Source organism: Danio aesculapii, chromosome 1, assembly GCF_903798145.1.
Source record: "Danio aesculapii chromosome 1, fDanAes4.1, whole genome shotgun sequence".
NCBI lineage: Eukaryota > Metazoa > Chordata > Actinopteri > Cypriniformes > Danionidae > Danio > Danio aesculapii.
The window spans coordinates 2,673,838-2,699,681 of NC_079435.1; the positions used below are offsets into that span (position 1 = coordinate 2,673,838).

The 25,844-nt window shown below is 38.8% G+C and overlaps 1 protein-coding gene across 2 annotated transcripts; it reads right to left on the reverse strand.

Annotated features, from left to right (window-relative positions):
- Nucleotides 1-661: 661 nt before the first annotated feature.
- On the reverse strand, nucleotides 662-25,791 carry metrnlb (meteorin like, glial cell differentiation regulator b). 2 transcript variants are annotated; one of them, XM_056455320.1, is made up of 6 exons: nucleotides 25,702-25,791; nucleotides 25,146-25,192; nucleotides 18,032-18,177; nucleotides 12,158-12,531; nucleotides 6,295-6,354; nucleotides 662-3,404 (listed from the first exon to the last, which is right to left on the reverse strand). In XM_056455320.1, the coding sequence occupies exons 3-6, from the start codon at nucleotides 18,127-18,129 to the stop codon at nucleotides 3,073-3,075; spliced, it is 864 nt and encodes a 287-aa protein (XP_056311295.1). In that variant the 5' UTR covers nucleotides 18,130-18,177; nucleotides 25,146-25,192; nucleotides 25,702-25,791; the 3' UTR covers nucleotides 662-3,072. The 2 variants fall into 2 exon arrangements, with proteins under 2 accessions (XP_056311295.1, XP_056311285.1); XM_056455310.1 differs by lacking the exons at nucleotides 25,146-25,192; nucleotides 25,702-25,791 and having other exon boundaries at nucleotides 18,032-18,294.
- Between the last annotated feature and the right edge of the window lie 53 nt (nucleotides 25,792-25,844).

Consider the following 25,844-nt stretch of genomic DNA (forward strand, 5'->3'; position numbering starts at 1 on the left):
TGCAATGGTTCATGGGTTTATCAATTTCATTGCAGTCGTGACACACCAACATATCTGGCCCAGTTCAGGCTCAGTTATGGGTTATTAACTTGGCCCAGATTTGGTCCATGTTTGGCTCTTGTCTGGAAGCACAGACTTGGTCCAGTCATGTACCGTGATTCACTGCGACATGTGGGCCATGCAAAAGCTGATTGTGTGGGCCAGAGCTGGGCCAGAGATATTTTGCTATGTGGGACATGTTTACCGGCAGGGCTAATGATTGGAATTGACAGGGAAATAGACCTGCTGCACTGCTCTCCACTGTGTCTGCTTTCAGACTCGGGGATTCAGCCTGAGAGAAGTCCTCCTCATTTACTGTTTATATAAACACGATCATCTTTATAATGATATTAATTGTGGTGAATGAAAACTGCTTGGATGTGAACGTCGAATAATGTCACCATGAAAGCTAATGAGTGAAAATCATCCAGTGTTAACGAAGCTTCAGATGGCTTAATTCCACTGACAGAGAGAGGAAGGCCAGTTAATCTCTCAGGTGGTGTTACTGACGCTGCATTACAACACACTCACACAGTCACATGATCAAGATTTCACAACTTCCACCATGGGTTTCCTCCAAAACACACACATGCAGAAAGTGACACCCTCGTCAAGCATGATGTTTCCATTAGGAGTGTTTTATTCCAAACTCACACACACACAGAGTCCAAAAATCACACACACACACACACACACACACACACACACACACACACACACACACACACACACACACACACACACACACTCCAGTGGTCAGTCAGAACAATCGACTGCTCGATAACTATAAACAAAGCTTTTAACAAAAGCAGCGGCCATCGTCTCGCAGCACACGCAGCAAGAGCTCAGGATACACACACACACAAACAAAATAACACACATACAAACACTGACTGACATGCACACAAAATAAGACACAGGATGGACACACAAACAAAATAAGACACACATACACACAAAAAACAGACACACAAACACATGCTCGCACTTAAAGTACATGCCCACAAACAAACAACAGACAAACACAACAACACAGACACACACTCGTATGCACACGCACAATAACACATACTAAAACAAACACACACACACAAAATAACAGACACACGCAAATGCAAACACACTCCCATGTCCACACACACAAATTCACACACACAAACAGGCAGACACACACGCAGACACACACACACACACACTCACAAATTCACACACAAAAATAATAAACACAGACTGACACACACACACTCACTCAAAAATTCACACACAAAAATAACATACACAGACAGACGCGCACACACACACACACACTCACTCACAAATTCACACACACAAAAATAATAAACACAGACTGACACACACACACACACACATGCACTCACTCACAAATTCACACACACAAAAATAATAAACACAGACTGACACACACACACACTCACTCACAAATTCACACACACAAAAATAATAAACACAGACTGACACACACACACACACACGCACACTCACAAATTCACACACACAAAAATAACAAACACAGACTGACACACACACACACACACACACAACACAAACACACACACACACACACACTCACTCACAAATTTACACACACAAAAATAACAAACACAGACTGACACACACACACACACACACAACACAAACACACACACACACACACTCACTCACAAATTTACACACACAAAAATAACAAACACAGACTGACACACACACACTCACAAATTTACACACAAACAAAACAACACAAACAGACGCACACACACATACTCACAAATTCACACACACAAACAAAACAACACACACACACACACTCACAAATTCGCACGCACAAACAACACACACACAAACAGACACACACACACACTCACAAATTCGCACACAACACACAAACAAAACAACACACACACTCACAAATTCGCACACACAAACAAAACAACACACACTCACAAATTCGCACACAAACAACAACACACACACACACACACACACAAACAGACACACACACACAAACTTACAAATGCATAAACACAAATTAAACACACACTCACAAATTCACACACACAAACAAAACAACACACACACACACTCACAAATTCGCACACACAAACAACACACACACAAATTCACACACACAAACACACACACACACTTACAAATGCATAAACACAAATAAAACACACAAACACACGCACGCACAAATTCACACACACACAAACAAAACAACACACACTCACAAATTCGCACACAAACAACAACACACACACACACACAGACACACACACACAAACTTACAAATGCATAAACACAAATTAAACACACACTCACAAATTCACACACACAAACAAAACAACACACACACACACTCACAAATTCGCACACACAAACAACACACACACAAATTCACACACACACTTACAAATGCATAAACACAAATAAAACACACAAACACACGCACGCACAAATTCACACACACACAAACAAAATAACACACACTCACAAATGCACACACAAACAAACAAAATACACACACAAAGAACACAAACTCTCTCTCTCTCTCACACACACACATTTCCAAGTGTTTCGACACACACACTCTCTCTCTGTATCAATTTCAGACATGTGAAACCAGGACACACAAACAGACAGAAACAAACAAACAAAACTGTGTGTGTGTCTAACGCAGAACTGGTCAGAATCTGAGCGAGATCAGTCTATCTGGAAACACTGAATCTCACACACACACACACACACACACACACACACACACACACACACACACACACACACACACACACACACACACACACACACACACACACCTATAATGTCATTTTAATAGCTGGATGATCTATTATGAGGGGATATAATGTCCAGAAAGATGAACAGGTATATATTAATAGCCTTTAGTTCTATAATCAAGCCTCCCCCAAACACAACTTCTGCTCATCTCTCTTGATTCTGAGGTGAAAGAGCCCGGACAGGCCTGCTCTGTGGAGATCTTCAGGTGTGTGTGTGTGTTCAGTCAGTGTTTATGGTGCAGGGGTTTGTTCCTGCGTCTCGAGCCGCTTGATAAACTCTGAGAAAGTCTGTGTAGAGCGGAGCACATCCCAGCCAGGCGTCTCCGAACCGCAGCGCTCCGGTGAACAGGAACTCTGCGTGTCCGGCCCGTGGATCACATCGCTGCAAAATCTGCACTCGACCTGTCCACCGGTCACGCCCGCGTCCCCCGCCAGCCGACACGAATACACGGCTCTTCTGGCGATACACACGGCTAATGGACAGCACCACTGACACCCGATCTTCATCAGCATCATCATCATCCTCTACGCGACTGATTCTGCCACGCGCCACTGAAAAACAGAGGATTTATTCAAAGTTCACAGTGATTATCTACAAAACGTACTATCTAAAACAGGTATGTCAAAGTCAAATATCACAGAGGGCCAAAAAAACAAATTTGCTACAAGCCGAGGGCCGGACTGGTTCAATTTTTATTAAAACATATCAAAATTATTGCATATAACCTATTGAACCAAGACCTAACACAGTGCCTATTATTTAATGCTTAAATGAATAAAGCACTATTTTCTTGCCTCCGTCAGTAATTTCAAGAGATAACATTTTAAACAGGCAAATAGCAAAAAAGTAAATGTCCTTCAAAAACAAAATATGTTCCTTAATATCAAGATAAATGCATAAATGAAATTGCATGCATTATAAACGGAAAATGCACTATTATGCTGCTCTATGATCCTACCAATCACTGCTTTCAAATAATAAAATGAAAAAATAAAATAATAAATCAAATCCGTTGTATTCTTTCTCATGGCTCTTATCTGCAATTTTCCATTCAACTGAAAAATGCATATAAATAAATAAAACAATACAATAAAATACAAAAATCTAAGGCACACACAAAACAATACTTAATTCAAAGAAAAATCACGTCTTGTAGAATTTTTATTTTTATTTTACTGAATTAAAAACTGAAAATGCATTACTGCTCTGTGATGCTCACTTGTCTGAGGCTGAGCCTGATACTTGGTGGTGTCTCATCTTTTGTACAAGTTCATCAATGTTCGGGGTCAGGATCTGAGCTGAGGAAATCCTCAGGATTGAGTGAAGGTGCTCGTCGCAAAGACGGCTCCTGTGTGACGTTTTGTTTAGGTTCATAAAGAGATCAGTTGTTCACACAGGTATGTGCTGCCAAACATAAAGAACGTCTGAGCAGCTTGGATGCGCAGCTGGGGCATTGTGTCACTGCGGTCAATTCAGCCGCGGTTCGGAAAAACACAAGCCAGCCGCGATTTATATTTCGGTGCGCGCGTATTATTATGAATACGGTAATGTCAGCAGCCACACAGAGCGCTCCATAGAACACCTATTTCGCCCAGAATAGAAAGATTATAACGAAATATCAGTTTCTCCCTCTTTCCTACCACGTATGCTTTATTAAACAATTTATTAGCTCTTTATTTGACAGTGTTGTTATTCTAAGAAATGGGTTTCTGGGCTATTCTGTAATTTCTTTAAGTTTATCTTTTTGCTGAGGCCCGCTTGCTGCGCTGTAGCGAGTGCGCGGGCTACCGTTGCATTGTGGGGAATGTAGTGTTGGTGCGTGCAAAACACCAGCAGGCGGCTGCGGCCTGCGGGCAAGTTTCAATAGTAATTAAATATCATCCAGGGGGCCATAGATAATTCATTCGCGGGCCGGATGTGGCCCGCGGGCCTTGACTTTGACATATGTGATCTAAAATAAACTAAAATTAACTATATTGGATGCGTCGTTTGACAATGATCTAAGTGGTGTTAGCATGGCTGTAAAAGTACTGAGTAAGGTTAATATGGAGCCAGATCAGTCTCAAAAATAATACGTTTATGTAGGGGTGGGCGGTACACCGGTGTCATAGTCATCACCGGTGTGACATTGCGCCACGACATGGATTTTCTAATACCGTCAATACCGTAATAAATCAATTATGCGCCTTGAACGGCTGCATTTACATCAATAATAGCTAATTCTAAATAATAAGGCATTCAATTTTCTTCAAACATTCAGTTGTGGTCTGAATACATGTCCTTATACTACAGGGCTCGAAATTGCAACCATTTTAAATCGCATGTGCGCCCGAAATTTAATCTATGCGCCCTCATAATATATTTGGGAGCATTTGTGTGTCTGAATTAGGGCTGTGACGGTAATGGAAGAAATCATGCGGTATGTCGGTTAACCGCGCAGATATATAAAAATAAGCATTTTTAACGCACCGCTGTAATTTCTATATATCCCAGTCCCTTTATCAACATGTATAATACAAGTCATTATTTTAAAGATTATGACTTGAGAATATGATTTTACCTCAGCGCTGCACTTTTCTCCTTCTCCCTCCCACTGAGTTCAGGTGACGGAGTGTTGTGAAGTAGTTAAACTCTCCTCAGTTTAATTTACAGTGTCAAACTGGCACAGGAATATCAGTATATTAATATAGACTTTGCTAAAATGCTGGTCAAATGTAGGTATTTTTTTACAGAAGCTATTAACAGACGCGCATGCTGCAACCGGTGATGAGTCAACAATCGCATATATTTTGACTTATTTAAAGTAGGCTATAGGCTATAGCATATAATAATTTTGTGTAAAGACATTTATAAAAAATGTAGCTAATATATCACAGGGGGTTGTATAGCAATTACAGTGGAGCATTAATTAAATCCTTTTCTCCCGTGGAGCGAAACAAACACACAGATGTGTAGCGGAGGGGGACGCACAAAAATATACAATTCAGATATTTTCGTCGGCAGAAAAATATTCTTTGAACGAATTTTGTTTTGTACAATTTGTATCTTAGTTTTTGTCGGTCAGTTATTTACAAAATAAACAAGAATAACTAATAAACTTTGAGGTGAAGCCATGTGCCTCAGGGTCCGCTATATGCCGCGGCCAAAACACAAACTAAATACAATCGTAATATAAATAAAATAAAAGTGAAATATTCAGTTTCGAATATTTCGAATAGGCTGCTCTTTTAATTTTGATCATACAGTTAACAAAGATTCCATATTCGAAACTGAATATTTCACTTTTATTTTATTTATATTACGATTGTATTTAACAGACCAGTTTGTGTTTTGGCCGCGGCATATAGCGGACCCTATATTTTGACCCTGTGTGATTTATTTAAGAGAAAACAAGGTAAATGATGTGTTCACAGCAGTATGAGATGATGAATATGTTTTTACCGAAGTCACTGGTGCAGACGGACAACAGCAGCTCTTCATCAGCACACGGCCTGCAGGAGTCTGAAACACACACACAGGAGACATTAGACATACCACACACGCACACACACTAAGAGATGTTACACACACACATTTATCCTGTGCTGTGGCAGAGTGTCAGATCCAGCTGTGCCTGAACACCTCTGACCTTTGACCTCTTTCAGTCAGTATTATCATCATTATCTGCCTGCGCTTTTGTGTTGTATGTTATGTCTGAGTGTGTTTTTGTGACATATCAGGACACAAATCTGTATAATGACACAGGTATGACACGATATTACAAGAAGGTGGTGAATTATGAGGACATTGCTAGTGTCTTCATTTGTCCGAAAGCTTATAAATCACACAGACTGAGTTTATTTAGAAAGTAAAACTGCACAGTTTCCTATGAGGGTTAAGTTTAGGGGTAGGGTGGGGTTAGGCTAATAGAAAATACAGTGTGTACAGTATAAAACCTATGCAATGTCCCCACAAATCACAGAAACAAAAAAAGTGTGTGTGTGTGTGTGTGTGTGTGTGTGTGTGTGTGTGTGTGTGTGAGAGAGAGAGTGAAAGCAGCAGGTGAAGACCTCTCCACACCTCCATCATCATAAATTTTCAGCCTGCGGATCGGATGGAGACAGACGAGCAGACGGAGGCGGGGCCAGACAGACAGACAGCCAATCATCATTGCTCAACATGTAGACGGTGTGAATGAATTACACCATCAAACACACACACACACACACACATCTGGAAACGATTACTCCCCCACCTGCGGCCAACACAACAGCGTCCTTTATTTGAAACCAGCAAATCAGATTCGTCCTTATCCACAGGTGGACCAATCAGAGGCACGAGCTGCTGTGATTGACAGCTGTGCAGGCCGTGTGACCCCAGCGAGGCCTCCTGATTAGCTGGTTTGTTTTCTTGTGTCAGGCTGAACATGCAGGGTTTATAAGGTCACACAGTTTACTGGAGCTCTCAACTAGTGTTTCATGTTAATGACAGCGCTGAGACTTCACACACATTCCCTCTCTCTCAGGACATGTACACACGGGTACTTCTAGTTTCAAAACGCTGATTTTTCTCTCCGCTTTGACCTTCTGTTCACACAAATACGGCGTGTTTAGAAAACGCTGGATAAATTTGAACACGATGCCGCATTTTAGTCATGTGACGAGCAAGGAATTTTTCACAGTATTTCTGATAATATTTTTTCTTCTGGAGAAAGTCTTACTTGTTTTATTTCGGCTAGAATAAAAGCAGTTTAATTGTTTTAAACCAATTTTAAGGTCAATATTATTAGCCCCCTTAAGCAATATTAGTTTTGGATTATCTACAGAACAAATCACTGTTACACAATAACTTGCCTATTTACCCTAACTTTACCCTAATTACCCTAGTTAAGCCTTTAAGGGTGCTTTCACACCTAGACGTTTGTTTGTTTCGGACCCTGATGCGTTTGACCCATTAGCTTGGTTTGTTTGTAGGGGTGTCAAAATTAATTGTTTCTTCGATGCACCGTGATGCAGACGCGGACAATTCGGTATCGGTTCAGTAATAATCATAACCGGTTATTGTGTACTGACGTCATTTATCTCATATGTGCTCTGTCGCGAGGGAGGCGAGCGCGGGTATTTACAACACTATAGGTGCCAACTACTTAATTTCACCGTGTGTGTGTTTTCTGTACAGTCTTTCACTGGCACTTACAGCAGAAGCTCCTATTTCTCTGCGATTGAGGGAATGAATGTACTCCATTTCTCTCTCACTGTGGCTCATTTCACCTGCTGGCCTGACTCTTCCTCTTGGCTGCTGGCGTGACTCTTCCTCTCCTCTCTTTTCCTCTCGGCTATTTGCATTCCCGCGGCTGTACCTGTGCATTGTCGTGGGACCCGACCAGATTTCATGTGGTGCGGGAATAAATTTCTGAATAAAAGCGCGGACGCGGTCGGTAACTCTGGTGTAAATTTAGAAGTGGGCGGTCTCACAATATCGAGCGAGCAAGCGCGCGTGGCGTGTGCGCGCGTGTGTGTGTGAGTTTGCTTGGTGCTGTCTATGTTTGTGTATGTGTGTGAATGAGAGACAGTGTGGTGCTGTGTGTCCATGTGTGTGTTTATACAGACAGCTTGTTATAGCCACCCCCTAAAACACTGTGTATGGAAAGCATCGTCAATGCACCGTGATGCACCGAGATATTGAATTGAACCGAATTAATGGTGTAGACCAGTATAGGTTCACACTAGGGGTGGGCGATATGACCTAAAATTATTATCACTGTATTTTTCATCTTTTGAACGGTGACGGTATAATATCATGGTATTACTTTCAATAGCAAAATAATATACATCTCAAGGAAGAACGGACAAAAGAAAGTCTCACTTCTATCACTCTTTAAAAGTTTTGGTTTGGGTCATTGTAAATGCTCAGTCTCGTTATGAGCTGATCTTCATTTCTCTGTGTTTCTGGAATAAAGCAGGCGAGTCAGCCGCACCAATTTATGAGCAGACAGAGCAGGATTCTCGCGATGACCACCAGCGCAATACCGCTCTTTGTTATGAGCCGTAGTTTCAGTGTAAACTTAGAAAAGGTGAGTTTCTTTGGCGATGATGTGTTAGATTTTATATTTGCAACGCATCAAGATTCGGGCACCTTCTCCGAAAACACTTGATTGATCTCAGCTGGCGGATCAACATTTACCTCATGTCATGATCGCTGTCATCTGCGCCATTATTATTATTATAACTTTAGGTGAGGTTTGCAAACCTGTGCACTTTTCACTCTTCAGCCGTTTGCATTTCCTGCAGTAACAAAAGCTCCCTGTTATCTGACAGCGGGAAGCGTTGAGTGACTGACAGCTAATATGAACCAATACAGCAGCAGGGTAGAGCGATTCAGCAAGTTTTTAGAGAAAATCAAATCAGATTGCACTACAACCATTATATTCAGACACACAAATGCTCCCAAATATATTATGAGGGCGCATAGATTAAATTTCGGGCGCTCATGCGATTTAAAATGGTTGCAATTTCGAGCCCTGTAGTATAAGGACATGTATTCAGACCACAACTGAACGTTTGAAGAAAATTGAATGCCTTATTATTTAGAATGAGCTATTATTGATGTAAATGCAGCCGTTCAAGGCGCATAATTGATTTATTACGGTATTGACGGTATTAGAAAATCCATGTCGTGGCGCAATGTCACACCAGTGATGACTATGACACCGGTGTACCGCCCACCCCTAGTTCACACCTCTATTTGTTTGGCATGAGTGAATCCAGCAATTGCTCTCTGATCTGTGCCAAAACAAGCGCTCTGAGATTGCCTGTATGAGGTGTCTCTGCACAGTTGAAATAAATTCTGGAGCGGATCGATTGTATTGAGAAAGCAATACGATCCAACAAACCAGCCTATATCAAAGTGTATTATGGTTATCTTATAGGCATATATATGGATATGTGAACAGAGATTGATAGTCTGCGTGGTCAATCCTACTGGTAAATGTGTGTTGCATGTCAAATGCAAAAGTGAAAGCAAAATTACCATCAGATTTTTTTCCATGTTATAATCTTATAATATTTTGCATTAGGCCTATAGTTTTGGCAGTGACCCCAAACGATCACCACTGATCTGCTTCATGATCTGACTGCAGTCTCGCTTCATCTGTTAATTCTCTCGCTAATGTAAGCCTAAATGTAGAATTCTAGCCAACGCTTTTTAAAGAGCCCCTATTATGCATTAAATAGGGTCATATTTTGGTTTTGGGGTCTCCAACAACAGGCTAATATGCATGCAATGTCAAAAAACACTTTCATGGTCTTTTAATCTGCGTTTATTTTTATCTCAGCGACCCCCATATGATTCGTTCAGCGATTTATTTGTTCCCAAACCCCTCCTTAGCACGAAGCTAATCTGCGCTGATTGGACCGATGACAGCCTGCTGCGATTGGTCGACAGAGTTTAGCGTGAGACAGAGTGAAATGCCCAGCTTGGCTTATCAGCAATATTGAAGTAGTCAGAGTGCAGAGTGTATGTGTGAGCATACCTGCCAACACTCCTGTTTTTCCCAGGAGTCTCCTGTATTTCAGACACATCTCCCGCCACTCTCCCGTTTTGTTATTTATCCCGGAAAACTCCCGTAATTTCAACCCCCCCCCGGACCTCAGCATTTTGGTATGGTCTGTGAAACCCCCAGGTTACCAACATTGGTGTAGGATCCAATCGCAGCGGCCGCCTGGTTCTCAACAGTGCTATCAGGGCCAGCGCATCCATAGAGGCGACCTAGGCGGCTGCCTTGGGCGGCAGAATAGTAAGGGCGGCATCCGCGAACCCCCTCGGTCTTCACTTTCATCCGCAACAACCAACCCCTCCCTGCCGGTCCTCACTTTTGTCCGCAAACCAGTCACTTTCTTTTTCCCTTTTGGGTTGAGAGCGTGATTGCCATTTGCCTAGAGAGCCAGTTCAGCTCGCTCCGGTCCTGAATGTTACTCAGACACCCCTCCACCCCTGGTCTCCTGGATTTTCAGGGGCAGATGTTGGCAGGTATGTGTGTGCAGTTAAACACCAGCATATTACTATACTCTTAACCATGACACACATTCAGTATTAATCCACACAGCAGCAAAAGCTGAACTATTCTGAACCTTGACCGCCGCATGTGTGTAAGAATCGCTGACGGTGCATGGCCATAGTAACGACAAACAGCAGAGGAACGCGAGCTCACAAACACATTTAAATCCGTAAACAAAGCAGCAGGCGTCTTGTTTTCAACATGGCTTTAGACGCGATATGAGAATATAAAGAGTTCCTGATACAGTACAAGCGGTTACAAGTAACAAAACACAATTAAATACAGAATTTGCAAGCTGGAGAAAACAAGGAGGCAGCCATTTTAATCACTCTTACTTACACTTGTAAAATGGAGGAAGGAACTGCTCCATGATCCACTGATCCATGTACTGACACAGTCCCTAACATCAATAGTCTTTTCTGATCCTTTCTTTAACAAACGGCCGACGAATGAAAGTGTGTAGATTCCAGAAGCACAGCACAAGGCTGGGTTATAATGCTGAGGTGTTTTTGCAAAAATAAACCCCAACCACTGACTCTTCAGTTTCATTTTTGGGTAGAGATAATAACCCTAACTTTTCCCTCACACCTCCAATAATATCCAGCAAAATACCCCACAGCGTCTTCATGAATTAACTCAACCGGCGTCTGCTACAGGGCTTGTCGTCCTCTTTTTCTGTGATACTGTGTATGTGGGCGGGGCCGCAGGTTTCAATTTTCCCGGGTCTGTGCGCACAACAAATGGGCGGGGCTTAAGTTTCATATCGCGGAAACGGCTAAAGACTCGTTATCAAGACGATTCATTTGAGTCGACTCTTTTATAAATGAATCAATAGCTTTAAACACTATGCACTTTCAGATTTAGCCTCAGCTGGATATTTCACTTCACTTAGAGCTGTGTTACACACTATATTAGGGGCTCTTTAAGCTCAAAATTAATAATGAAAACAAAGTTATTTAATGTCTTATTTTTATTTTTAAATAATTAATTAAATGTTATGAAGATATTACAATATATGACGGGCGATAGATTGATTCAATAGATAAAAAATATCTAGTCTAATATTATTTACTGTCATCATGGCAAAGAGAAAATAAATCAGTTATTAGAGATGAGTTATTAAAAGAATTATGTGTAGAAATGTGTTGAAGAAATCTGCTCTCTGTTAAACAATAGGCTAATAAGTCTGCCTTCAACTGTATATACAGCACCATTAATCAGTGTTCCTGTGTGTTCATCAGTGTGTGTGTGTGTGTAGCTCTGTTGTACCTGTGTGTTGATCAGCTGTGTGTGCGTAGCTGAGCTGGTACTGGAAGGCAGTGATCCTCCTGCTGATGTCCCGCTGTACGGACGCCTCCAGAAACAGCGCCCCCTCCTGCAGACTGAAGCAGCGCACGCGTCCCGCCGCCTGCTCCTCCTCGCTCAGCAGCACCCGCAGCGCTCCGGCCCGCTCCAGCAGCACAGTGGCCCCGCGAGAGTCCCGCCTCGGCTTCACACACACGCGCAGATCAGCAGAGGATGGCAGGTTGGGCCGCAGGTTCACCATCACGGCTCCGGTGGGATACAGCCACTGCAGAGAGCCTTCAGCACAGCGCAGGTACACCTGCTCCACGTCCCGCGCGTGAGACTCATGCGTCAGACCACTGCACAACACACACATGTTAGTAGTGGTGGTTATGGATGCATTTTATGCTGTAAAAAAAATCTGTGGCACGATTTGACTGTCAAAAGACCCTGTAAAGTATGCTTTTGAATTACAAGGACATCAGACATGTCCTCATAAACCACCATTATAGAGTACAACTATCCCATAACCCTGTCAATATACAAAACTGCCCATGTAAAAATCAGTTCTCACACACACAACACAGTCAGGAGTGGACGCTACTCTCAGATAACCAGCTCAATGAGTGCTTTATGCATGAAGTGTGTTCAGAAATACAGTCCTTATAAAGCACGGGTTCTCAAACTCAGTCCTGGAGGACCGGTGTGCTGCAAAGTTTAGTTCCAACTCCAATCAAACACACCTGGGCTAGCCAGGCTTTCTAGAAACATCCTTGCAGGTGTATCCCCGCCGGTCCTACGCCACCCAACCCGCTTCGACCTGGTATCGAACCGGCGACCTTCCGCATGGGAGTCAGGTGCTCTATCAAGGAGGCTAAAAACCATGGCCTCTAGCATCTGTCGCTAGAGCACCTTCAGAGATCAGAGGAGTGAGGTTTACCTGCACAGCACTTACTAGCTGGCCTCTGTTACACAGGTGGGGTTGAGGCAAGTTGGAGCTAAAGTCTGCAGGACACCGGCCCTCCAGAACCGAGTTTGAAAACCCGTTATATACAACACAGTCAGGAGTGGACACTACTCTCAGATAAGCAGCTCAATGATGAGTGCTTTATGCATGAAGTGTGTTCAGAAATACAGTCCTAATAAAGCACGGGTCCTCAAACTCAGTCCTGGAGGACCGGTGTGCTGCAAAGTTTAGTTCCAACCCCAATCAAACACACCTGGGCTAGCCAGGCTTTCTAGAAACATCCTTTCAGGTGTAACCCTGCTGGTCCTACGCCACCCAACCCGCTCCGAGCTGGTATCGAACCGGCGACCTTCCGCATGGGAGTCAGGTGCTCTATCAATGCTCTATCTATCATGGCCTCTATCTATCATGGCCTCTAGCATCTGTTGCTAGGGCACCTTTAGAGATTAGAGGAGTGAGGTTTACCTGCACAGCACTTACTAGCTGGCCTCTGTTACACAGGTGTGGTTGAGGCAAGTTGGAGCTAAAATCTGCAGGACACCGGCCCTCCAGCACCGAGTTTGACAACCCGTTATATAGTCGGGCTGTGCAATTAATCGAAAATCCGATTTCGGCTTCTAATGATCATGAAAAAGCATTAATGGAGATAAACGATTATTACATCATATACCGCCGCCTCTCCAGTTGTACACATTTGTTGCTTTGCAAAGCTCAGTTCCAGGTGAACATTACTGAAAGCATGTGCTGTAATGTAACGTTTGCAGCACGGGGTGAGCATCATTCACTGATGAACATTCCAATCATTCATGTTTAAAAGCGCGAATGATAACGCTTGCTTCTGTGTGTGTGCGCTTAGCCTCGGAGACGAGCGGAGCACACACATCTAATGCCATCTTAATGTGAGCGCTTTAATGGTCAAACACATGCACACTGGTGTCAGAGCGCGGTGTATAGTGATTATTCAGATTAACCCTCATTTGTGTAATAAACATGTTGAGAATCAAAAGACAAGTGAAAGAGAAACCATATCAGAGCCGCACTGCTCTTAAAGTGACAGCGCAATATTAATCCTGCCGCCTGTTTTTATTATGAATCAAACAACAGATGGAGAAAATCCCTCACTGCTCTTGACTGAAGGACTGCTGGAGCTGAAGTTTTTCTTCCTACAGTGAAGATGCTTAAAGCTCAGTTTGCTTCATATTTTTATTCTATTGTATTTATTTCCCTTTCCTTATTTACAGAGAGGAAACTAACTGTGCATATATACAGTTAAAGGCAGAATTATTAACCCTCCTGAATTATTAGAGACCCTTTTGCCCCCTAATTTCTGTTTAATGCAAAGATTTATTTTCAACCCATTTTTAAACAACAGATTTAATAACTCATCTCTAATAACTGATTTATTTTATCTTTGCTATGATGACAGTACATTATATTTGACTAGATATTCTTCAAGATACTAGTGTTCAGCTTAAAGTGACATTCAAAGTCTTAATAAGGGTAATTAGGCAAGTCATTGTATAACAGTAATTTCTTCTGCAGACAATCAAAAATATATATCGCTTAAAGGGGCTAATAATATTGACCTTAAAACAGGTGTCAAAATATTAAAAACTGCTTTTATTCTAGCTGAAATAAAACAAATAAGACTTTTTTTCAGAAGAAAAAATATTAGAGGAAATACTGTGAAAAATTCCTCTGTTAAACATAATTTGGGAAATATTTATATATTAAAAAAAAAATTCCCAGGAGGGCGAATCATTTTGACTTCAACTGTAATCGTTTTGAATAATCATGATTATGATTTTTCCCATAATCGAGCAGCCCTACTATATAGTGTTCACTACTTCCGAACCTTCATTCTCAGATGTGTGCAATGTGTTAAGCCGGCCAATTATGGGTCTGATTTTGGGCATTGGGTCCATTACAAATGTTCTCATTGGTTGGTCAGCTAAAACTTTGAAATCTCAGTTAACTGCTGATGTACATTTCTATTTTAGTTTAGCTATATTTCAGGTTTTTTTTGTCCTTTTAGTCTACATTTATTATAAGTTTACTACTAAGAGCTTTTAATTGTATTATTTATAATTAATTACTATTATCTATATTAGTTAGTTTTCTTTTTTAACATTTCTATTTATTTTTAGCCATATTTTAGTTTTATTTTTAAGTATTTTTAGTCTAAATTTAATACTTAGTTTACAAAGAGCTTTTATTTGTATTATTTCTAATTAATTAGCATTATTTATATTAGTTAGTTAGTTTTCACTTTTATTTTAACTTTTTTCTAAATTGTTTTAGCTTGATTTCAGTTTTATTATTATTATTATCCTTTTTTTTTTTACATTTTTAGTCTAAATTTTAATTTAGGTTTAATATAAATGCCTATTTTTATTTTTATTATTATTATTATTAGTTCAACTGGATGTCTGAGCAATGCAAGTTTTCAGTATTATATTTTGCACTATTTTAATGAACAAAAACAGTATCTATTATTACTTCAGATGTTGTTTCTCCGCAGTTTTGTTCACGTCCTGCTTCTCACTAAACGCGGAGGAACACAAGAGCTGATTTTTCAGGAAACAGAGAGCTTGACGAATCAGGATGTTCAGAGCTTTGATCCGTCATGACCTTCAGTCTGAACTCAACCTCTTCAGCAGATCAGATGTCAAAAAAAAGTGTGTGAGATTAACTCAAGCTGAAGCAGACACACACACGATTAAACACTCAAGATCATTCACGTTCAGATGAAAGATACGACACAAGCTGTCATCCAGATGTGACATTTTCATTTCTCCGCTGATGCGCTTTCAAGTGGTTGTGGTTTGGTTATTTAGGGATGATTACAGTGTGTGTGTGTGTTTCAGCGGGACTGCTGCCGAGGATTGCAGATCTTCTACACCAGGTGTACATAGTCTCATAAAACACCACTAAAAGTCACTTTTATTTAATGTGTTTAGTCAAAGTTGAAACTACAAATAATAATGGACTTATTTAAAACCCATTATTTACATATTTGTCATTTTAATTAGTATTTTTACATGCTTTGACATTGTTTTTTTACTTTAACCACTGTTTCTGTGGGGAAATTCAGATTTACACTCCCCATATTGGTTGTAAAACACCACAAAACACATTTATTTACTGCATTTACTCAAGTTAAAAACTCCAAATAATAATAAACTTATTAAAAAATGCATATTATTTATATATTTGTAATTCAAATTTAATTTTTACGTTTTTTTTACATGCTTTGTCATTTTTATTTACATTTTATGTTATCATTTTAGTATGGTTTTTGTATTAATTAATAGTTAATTAAATAATTAGTTGGTTTCAAAGGAAGTTTTTCGAGTTTAACTTTTCAATATTTTATTTAGCATTACTTTTTAGTCAATGTTGTTACTTCAGACATTTTTTATTTGTGTATTACTGCCTGTGTTTTAGTTTTTGTTTACATTTATTATGAATATTAGCTAGTGAGGGCTTTTTTGTATTTCAGTTACCTTATTGATTGCACTAGTTGGTTTCAAAGTAAATTTGTCAGGTCAGTTATTAGAGTTAAGTTAACTTTTCAATATTTTATTTGGCATTTTTCTAAGTTAATGTTATTACTTCAGAGTTTGTTTATCTGTGAAGGATTTCAGATTTGCAATCTTCATGAGGTGTACATCAGGGCCCGGATAGCTTTTAAACACCACTGAATGTCCCATTTATTTTACTGCGTTTACTCAAATTTAAAGCTCCAATTAGTAATAGATTAATTCAGAATTACAGATTAATGATATGCCAGTATTTCCACCAAATATGGAGAGTTTGGTTGCACATGAGAGCGAGTAAATGATGACTGAACATCTGCAGCTCATGACTCGCTATTATAATTAAACAGACTGGGTTTGGTTTCCACTCAAATCGGTGCCAAATGTCCTCCGGAGAAAAAGAAAACGAGTCCCGCACCGATGACCTCCAAATCCCCTCCATTTCAGCCGGCTTGCTTTTAATTAACGTTATTAAATCATTTTCTGGAGTCAATTAAGCGGCGGAGAGCGTAGTTAATGGAGGCCAGATTCCGCGTGGTTTGATTCACTGAGTTAAATGAAGGAGTCGAAAGGAAAAGTGCGAGTCAGCTACTAAAACCAGATCACTAACACATGACAGAGAGAAACAGAGAAACACATGGAGAAGAACGTCACTGTGGGAGAAGAAATATTCAATATTTTACCATCGCCTAAACGCAGCAGATTGAAATTCATTTAAGTGAATCGGTTCATTCGAGCGAATCATTTGGAAGCGTTTATCGTATAAATTGTTTCATAGTAAAATAACTCTGGGTTAAGCGGGATGTTTCAGATGCGATATATATGATTCGCTTCATGATTGCCACAATTATTGTACAGTTAAATACTAATTTAATCACCAAAACTGTTTTCTTTCGGGCAGAACACATCGAAAAGAATCGCCTCAGAAGAATCGGTTCGAGATTCAGTGTCTTCAGGTTAAATGTCAGCACATGTCCAAAGTAAGGGCATGTCCGGACCTTACACTCTCACAGCATTTCTTGCTTTAAGAGTCTTTAAATATTATTATAACACGTTTAAATAAGTATCACAGTCCTCAAACGTTAAATCTAATTTATTTGCATGCCAATATTAATAAAAAAACTAAACAAGGCTGACTAAAATGTTCAAGATGAGCTTAGATAAGAAAATGTAATGATTAAAAAAATCTATTAAAATAGTTGTGCAACATTCTATGCAAACCACAATGCAAATGGAGTTTAGTTATTGTCTTTGTGTAGCCTATGCATTATATCAGCAGAGAATGAAAGCTATTTTTAAAAATGCATTTAAATAAACAAAATCTTTACACAAATGGAAATGAACAATCCTCACCTTCCCGTCCAGCTGCACTGGTCACTGGAATACTGTGCACATCCACACAGAACCACGGCTGACAACACAAGGGATAAAAGCATCCTCCAAACCCCCATCAAGCTCCTTCAGTCTGTAGAAAAGCCCAGTTCTGATCTCTTCAAGACCTACATGACCGAATCACGAGCAGAAATTAGGGTTTCAGTCCAGAATGAAGCGCTCATGACCGCGTGTGAGAGTCCGAATCCACACACACACACACACAAGAGTCCGGCTCAAACTTTCACCTCATACAACCGCAGTCACAGCCACGCCTACAGACACACGACACGCAGCTAAACCACGCCTACTATAACAACACACGCGTCCAAGCCACGCCCATAGCAGCTCCTGGGATCATGTAACAGCCTTATTATTGCATGAATCCATAATTAAAACTGTATCAATGTCATTTAAACGATACTACAGTAGTAGTACTGTGTTTAAAGCTATTTTCATTTGACTTCAAATCCCATAATCCATTGGGTCTGAGTGACTTTTACCCGTTCAAAATACTCTAGTGGTCACGTTAAAAGTTTATAGCAAGGGTATTACATGAGATTTTACATGCCACGATGTTTTTCAGGGTGTTTTCATTGTATTTTCAAACACCTGCTTCCAATAATACACTCTAAAAAACGTTGAGTTATTTATTTAACCCAATGGTTAAGTTAAAAATATTTGGTGCTTGTTGGGTTATTTTTTTATCTTTATTTGGTAATTTCTTTATTTCAATTAAGTTCAAAAGTTGCTTTATTGGCATGACAAATGTAACAAATGTATTACCAAAGCAGTTATCAAGTTTACATAAAACTAAAAGAACATATATATAATCACAGTAAACAGTAGTAGGAGTAGTAAAAGAAAAAAAAATAGATATATAAATATAATGATTAAAATAAAAATATAAATAATATTATATTATTATTTAATATATCACTTTATTATTCAATATATCATATTAATTTATAACAATAAAAATTATAACAGATCAGAATAATTTGTACATTTAACAATCAACATTTTCGGATAAAACAGTAATAAAAAACAACAATAATCAGTATATTTACAAATGATTCAATTATAATAATCTAGATGTGTGTGTGTGTGTGTGTGTGTGTGTGTGTGAGTGCATAATTTCTTTATAACTCAACTAGTTGGGTTAAATATCTGGTGCTTTGTTAGGGTTTTTTTTTACCTTTATTGGGTTATTTATTTAATAACTTAACCAGTTGGGTTAAACATTTTGAATTTCAACAGTCAACTGATTAAACAGACACAGAACAGCTGTATTAATATACGTGCGTAATGTTGTTTTTGCGTTATTTTAATGTTTATTTAAGCACTAACACAATAATCTATATTTTTTTATCAAATGACCTCTCTGTGTTGTGTTTTTATATCCACCAGCACTCTTAATTATTGATGACACAAACTCTTCGTAGCCGATCTATACAAATGGATAAAAACGCCGTGTCTGGAGCTTAAAATGAAGCGTAAATAAAGCATTTTCAATATTCTTTAAAAACGGCATGTTGTTTATTTACACAGCCATAACTATAAAATTAATAGCAGTCATAGTAGCAATAGTAATACCAGAATGGAAAAATAGCCGGTAGGAATGACATCCCAATGCCTATTTTGATTAAATAAATGCCTATTACATATCCATAACACACTGTGATATAGCCGGGCTCGGATCGTTTTGCTTTCTCACTACAATCGATCCGCTCCAGAGTTCGTTTCAATCGAGCAGAGACCACCTCATTCAGGCGATCTCAAACCGATAGATTTGGCGCGATTGCTAGATTCACATATGCCAAACGAACCGCGCTAGCTGGGTAAACGAGACAAAAGTATAGGTGTGACGCACCCATAGTGTACTTTAGGTTTTACCAGAGGCAGACTTAACCAATAAGCGAGGTAAGCAGCCGCTTGGGGCCCTAGGGAATTAGGGGGCCCCGACTAACGCCAAGAATATTGACTAACATGATTAATATAGGCAAAATTAATTTAATTAATTCGATTTTATAAATATTCTGTCATATGTTGTAAAATCTGTCTATAATCGTAAAGATTTTAACATTATTACTTATTTTCATAACTGGGGGCCCCCATGAATAGTGGAACGTTCCTTTCGTACTGCACATGCAAATACCGTTCGAGTTCAGTCGTACGAAATTGTACGATTTTAAAAAGGAGGCGTGGCACCTAACCCCACCCCTAAACCCAACCGTCATTGGGGGATGAGCAAATCGTACTAAATTGTATGAATTAGATCGTACGAATTAGCCACTAAATCAAAAAGTTACGAATTGCCGTGAGATTGTGTTGGGCTGTACATATAGCTAACCGTACATAGAGTTAGTTTGTAAACTATTTTTTTTCATTTGTGAATCCATAAGATAAAGGTTCCACTTAAAACATATATTTAACATGCTGTTTATTTACAAAAATAAATCCACAAAGGAAAAAAATAGCTAGAAATTAATAGTGTATTGAGTTTTAATGCTAGAGCCCCAAACCTGGAATCACTCAGTCCACCCCTGGGGTTTTACTATAGTAAACCCTGCTGAAAAATTCAGCTAAAACCAGCCTAGGCTGGTTGGCTGGTTTTAGAGGTGTTTTGGCCATTTCCAGGCTGGTTTCCAGCCATTTCCAGCCTGGTCTTAGCTGGTCAGGCTGGAAAATGACCAGCTTAATCCAGCTAAAACCAGCTTGACCAGCCTGGTTTAAGATGGACATAGCTGGTTTTGGCTGGACTTCCAGCCTAGCTAGGCTGGTCAAGCTGGTTTAGCTGGTCATCACCCAGCCTAACCAGCTAAGACCAGGCTGGAAATGGCTGGAAACCAGCCTGGAAATGGCCAAAACCCCTCTAAAACCAGGCTGGTCGACCAGCTAAAACCAGCCAACCAGCCTAGGCTGGTTTAAGCTGTTTTTTTTTCAGTAGGTAAACGGTGGTGTATTGTAGGATAATATACCCTATAGTTGTAGAAAGCTACAGTATCGGTTGATTTGTTTACATTACTGTATTGGTGTTACGGTATTTTTACACCTGAGTGGTATTTAAATTCCCCCTTTTAAACCTGCTTTCAATAATACCACAATATCCAGTATTTATGCTATTTTCCTGTATCTTACAATGAAGGATTGTTGTGTAAGTGATATATCTGGCTGAACTCGCGGTATTTGCATTAGTGAAGACATTAGGCACCAGAATATGATCTCCTGTATAGCATGAGGCACGCGAACAGCTCCTTCTGAGAGCGTGTATGACTGAACGTGTGTGTTGAGGTGCTGCGGTTATTCTGGGCTCTATAAACACTCGTATCAGATGCTGCTGAGTCGCGCGCTGTTATTACGGCTGCACGCGCCTCGCGGGACACTGAGCGAACAGTGCGCATGCGCCGAATGTACAGCAATAAACATTATTAGCGCTCCTGTGAGATTACATTTTAGATTATAGTGCTGTTTAAATGGAGAGATTTTTATTTACTTATTTCATTTTTACATTTTCAATAGCAAATATCTAATAACTAAATACTTTTGCCTTCGCTATGATGACAGAATATACTGTTTTAATAGTTGTTTTGTACTAGCATTCAGATTAAAGTGACATTTAAAGGCTTAACTGGGTTAATTAGGCAAGTCGATGGAGATTAGTAGTTTATTCTGTAGACAATTGAAATATAAATAGTTTTAAGGGGGCTAATATTATTGACCACAGCAGTTTTTATTTCATTAAACTTCTTTTTAATTCCAACTAAAAGAAATAAGATTTTCACCAGATAAAATATAATAGAAAAAACTGTGGAAAAAAACTCCTCGCTCTGTTAAATTTTACTTGGGATTTATATTATATATTAAAATATTAATTATAAATCACATAATAACTTCAAATTCAGAGGAGAGTTAATAATATTCTCATGTAAAAAATATGTTTATTTTATATAAAGTGACAAACACAAACTCACGAGTCTTAAGATGATTGATTCAGACTCTAATAGATATATAATTATCAAATATATATTTAATAAATATTTAACATTACTACTAATAATTTAATATTATTAAATTTAATATTAATATTACTACTAAAATTAACAACAGTTTAAATGAATTTAATTTCATATTATCAACTTAATTAGTTATTGTTAAACAAGAAAAACAAACAAAGCTATAAAAAAAAAAGGAAAAACTACAAAAATAAGCTAAAAAACAATATTTCTATTAATTAAAAGAGCATTTTGTTAAAGCAGGATTTAGAAAGCAGAGCAATATAATCTGAACAGAAACATTGAGTGGGATTTGAGGTGTGTGTGGTATTAAGACTTTATCTGAGGTCAGCAGTCGTGTGTGTGTCTCAGGTGATGGAGCATGCTTTCTCAGTGTGTGTGTGTGTGTGTGACAGGTCATGTGTGTAATGACTGGTGTTGAGTTCTGACCTTAAACCTACACGCCATCCTAAACATGTACAGGTCACAAACTTTGACCCCTCGCCTCCCTCACACACACACACACACACACGCACACACACACACACACGCACACACCACACACGCACACACACACACACACACACACACACACACACAGAGAGAAAACATGCTCCATCACCTGAGACACGCACACCACAGCTGACCTCAGATAAAGTCTTAATACCACACACACATTCCAGTCTCTCTCTCTCACACACACACACACACACATACACTGATAGAGATAAACTGAACAGACCTGCCAGACATCAATGATTGAGGTTTTCTGCCATCAGACACACACAGATACACACACACACACTTAGAAAAGTGTTGCATGCAAAACTGTTGCAAACTATTTATTTGTGCTGAATTTAAACAAATTAAATGTAATATTCAACTAACTTTGTTTTAATTTATTCATTATTTTAAATAAAGAATTAATTCAGCCAAAATAAATAGTTTACAACAACTTAACGCAAAAAAATGGAGTAAATCCATTGAATTATCTTTGAATAATTTTTTTCAGTGCACAACTAACCCAGCAGAAAACATATTACATATATATAAATAGACAAATATTTAATATTAAATATGTAATATCAGGAGCTGTTGTGTAACTACATGAAATAAAACAGAAGAAGACTGAAACAATGTTCTTTCATTAACTAAAATACAAGGCGTAAAGTCATTTATAGATGAGAAATTAAAGTTAAAACCTTCACTAATCCAAACCCAAAAACTAAAACAAGAAACTTTATTACAGACTTTAAATTTAAAGTTAAACTTAAGAGGTTTTTAAGACCATTATCAATGACATTATAGACTCATAAAGGGCTAAAGGCTACGAATTTTTCAAATGGCCCAGATAAAAAACATTTTTATTAGCCCTATCAAAAAATATATGTATTTTAACACATTTAATAATACAATAATAAATTATTCATGAAAAAATTTAAAAGGCACCTAGTTTACCCCTTTTTCCAGATTTAATTTAAGTCTTTTGTGTCTCCAGAATGTGTCTGTAAAGTTTCAGCTCAAAACACCCATCAGATTATTGATTATAGCTTACAGAAGTATAGCTTACAGAAGTTTGTATTTTATAGCTCTTAGCATCAGGTAGCAGTTTTTGTGAACTGTGCTTTAAGGATAGTCCTCCCCACCCACCGTTCCCACATGTCTGTCAGGCCCCGTTCACACGGGGCTTCAGCGTAAACACGTGACAGAGGGCGTGTCTGAAGTTGAGGCTGACGCGATCGTCATAGCATTAGTCAGCAATCGGCTACTGTCTGAGCTGGTGTATTTGCATAAAGCGATCTGATTGGCTGACGTTTCCGACGGCGCTTGAAAAGTTGGGAAGTGCCAACTTCTGCAGGGAGAAACACCTCTAAAGCGGCGCTGACGGATCCACAATGCAGTTCGGCAATGCCTGACATCACCCATTTAAAGTGAATGGGAGGCATTGAAATAGTTCTCACCTTACTAACTCACAACTGTACTCTTCCAGAGAGAGTAAAAGGGCTCGCAAAATCACTCTGGACGCCTCACACCCAGCACACTACCTGTTCGAACTGTTACCGTCTGGTCGGCGCTTCAGAGCACCAAGCACAAAAACAGCCAGACACAGGAAAAGTTTCTTTCCTCAGGCTGTCTACCTTATGAACAGTTAAATATTCCCCTACTGTGCAATAAATATGTGCAATACTTTCTCATACGCACTTGTACACAGCACCTTATATCAATATACAATGCAATACTCTCTACATTCGCACTTGTACACAGCACCTTATATCAATATACAATGCAATACCTTCTCTATTCGCATTTGTACACAGCACCTTATAACCTGTATATTTATAACAATCTGTACATACAACTCAACATCCAGGTTTCTTGACTAACCGCATCTGTTTAATGTTCATCATCTTTTTTTTTCATATTTATTTTGTGTTGTCACTTGTCGCTTTATGTACACTGGAAGCTTCTGTAGCCGAAACAAATTTCTTGTGTGTGTGAAGCACATCTGGCAATAAAACTGATTCTGATTCTGATTAGGTCACAAAACTGCATGAAGTTGAGTTAATAAAGCATTTATTAACATATAAATTAACTATTAGTAAATGCCTGAATAATAAGAATTAGAAATGTTAATTTCAATAGTTTATTAATCATTTACTAACTCATTCTGGATGATCCTAAAAACAACCAACTACTCTTAAATAACTGGGTTGTTAATAATGCGATACTTAATTTAGTAATGAAAAATAAATCATTAACTAAGTATGAAAGTACAATTATTAATCACATTATAAATATGTTTGTAAGTCAAGAATACAGCATCAGTAGCTGCAGATATAAACTGCTTACTAACGTTTATTAATGTAGAGTTAATGCTTAACAGATAATCAAATCACTATTTGCTGATACTTAATAAATGATTTATAGTGTGTAGTTATTATAAAGTGTTACCAGATATTTTAAACATTGTGTAAAAACAGCTCTGCTTTTATCCCCAGCATATACTTTCTTTTTAAAGTAAAGAAATTACTAAATTAAAATAAAATTAACAAATAACTAATTAATAATAAACTGAATAAACTATTTAAAAATAAATGCACCTGTCTGTCCCGGTCGGTGTCCTCAGCAGTAAATACACGGAGCTCTTCTAAACAAGTGGTCTCGCAAGAAAAATAATGAAGCATTATAATAAATAAACATAACCTTTTTAAATAAAAATGATGACGTTTTTGAGCTTTATTGAGACGCAGTGTTGGTGAGCGTTTGGTCAGATTGGGTAGCAATACATCAACACAGGAAAACGAAGACTTGTTTAAAAAAGATGTAAGATTTTCAGTAAATTTAAGACTTCTTAAGGCTAAAATTTAGATTTTAGGATTTAAGACATTTTAAGAGCCCGCAGGAGCCCTGTATTAAACTGAAGCATGTGAATAACTTAAAAACATCAAAGCTTAATAGAAATATTCACAAGAAATAAACAAAGCAAAAACCCCAACACTGCTAAAACACATTATTAAAACAATTAAAGCTCAAAAAAATGTAGAAACAACACTGGAATATAGAGAATAAACAAGAGATCACTGAGCACACACGCACACAACAGTGTTTTCAGACACTCCTGTCAATCAGCAAGAGGACCTGATTGAGAACACTCACCACAGCTCTGCAGGAAAGAGCTCTGTTTTGAGAACGACGTCACTGAGGAACGATGGAGAAATGCAGCGACACGCGGCAGCAGGAATGCAAACAGTGTGTGTGTGTTTGAGTCTAGGTGCTAGAGGGATGTGAGATGTTTCTCA

What these genes read in the sequence shown, in the direction of transcription:
- metrnlb (XM_056455320.1), bottom strand. Translation starts at nt 18,129, where the DNA reads ATGGGGGTTTGGAGGATGCTTTTATCCCTTGTGTTGTCAGCCGTGGTT. An exon ending in CAGTGCAGCTGGACGGGAAG is followed by an intron (nt 12,532 to 18,031) that starts GTGAGGATTGTT and finishes TGTGTTGTGCAG; the next exon opens with TGGTCTGACGCATGAGTCTC. An exon ending in CGTCTGCACCAGTGACTTCG is followed by an intron (nt 3,405 to 6,294) that starts GTAAAAACATAT and finishes TCTGTTTTTCAG; the next exon opens with TGGCGCGTGGCAGAATCAGT.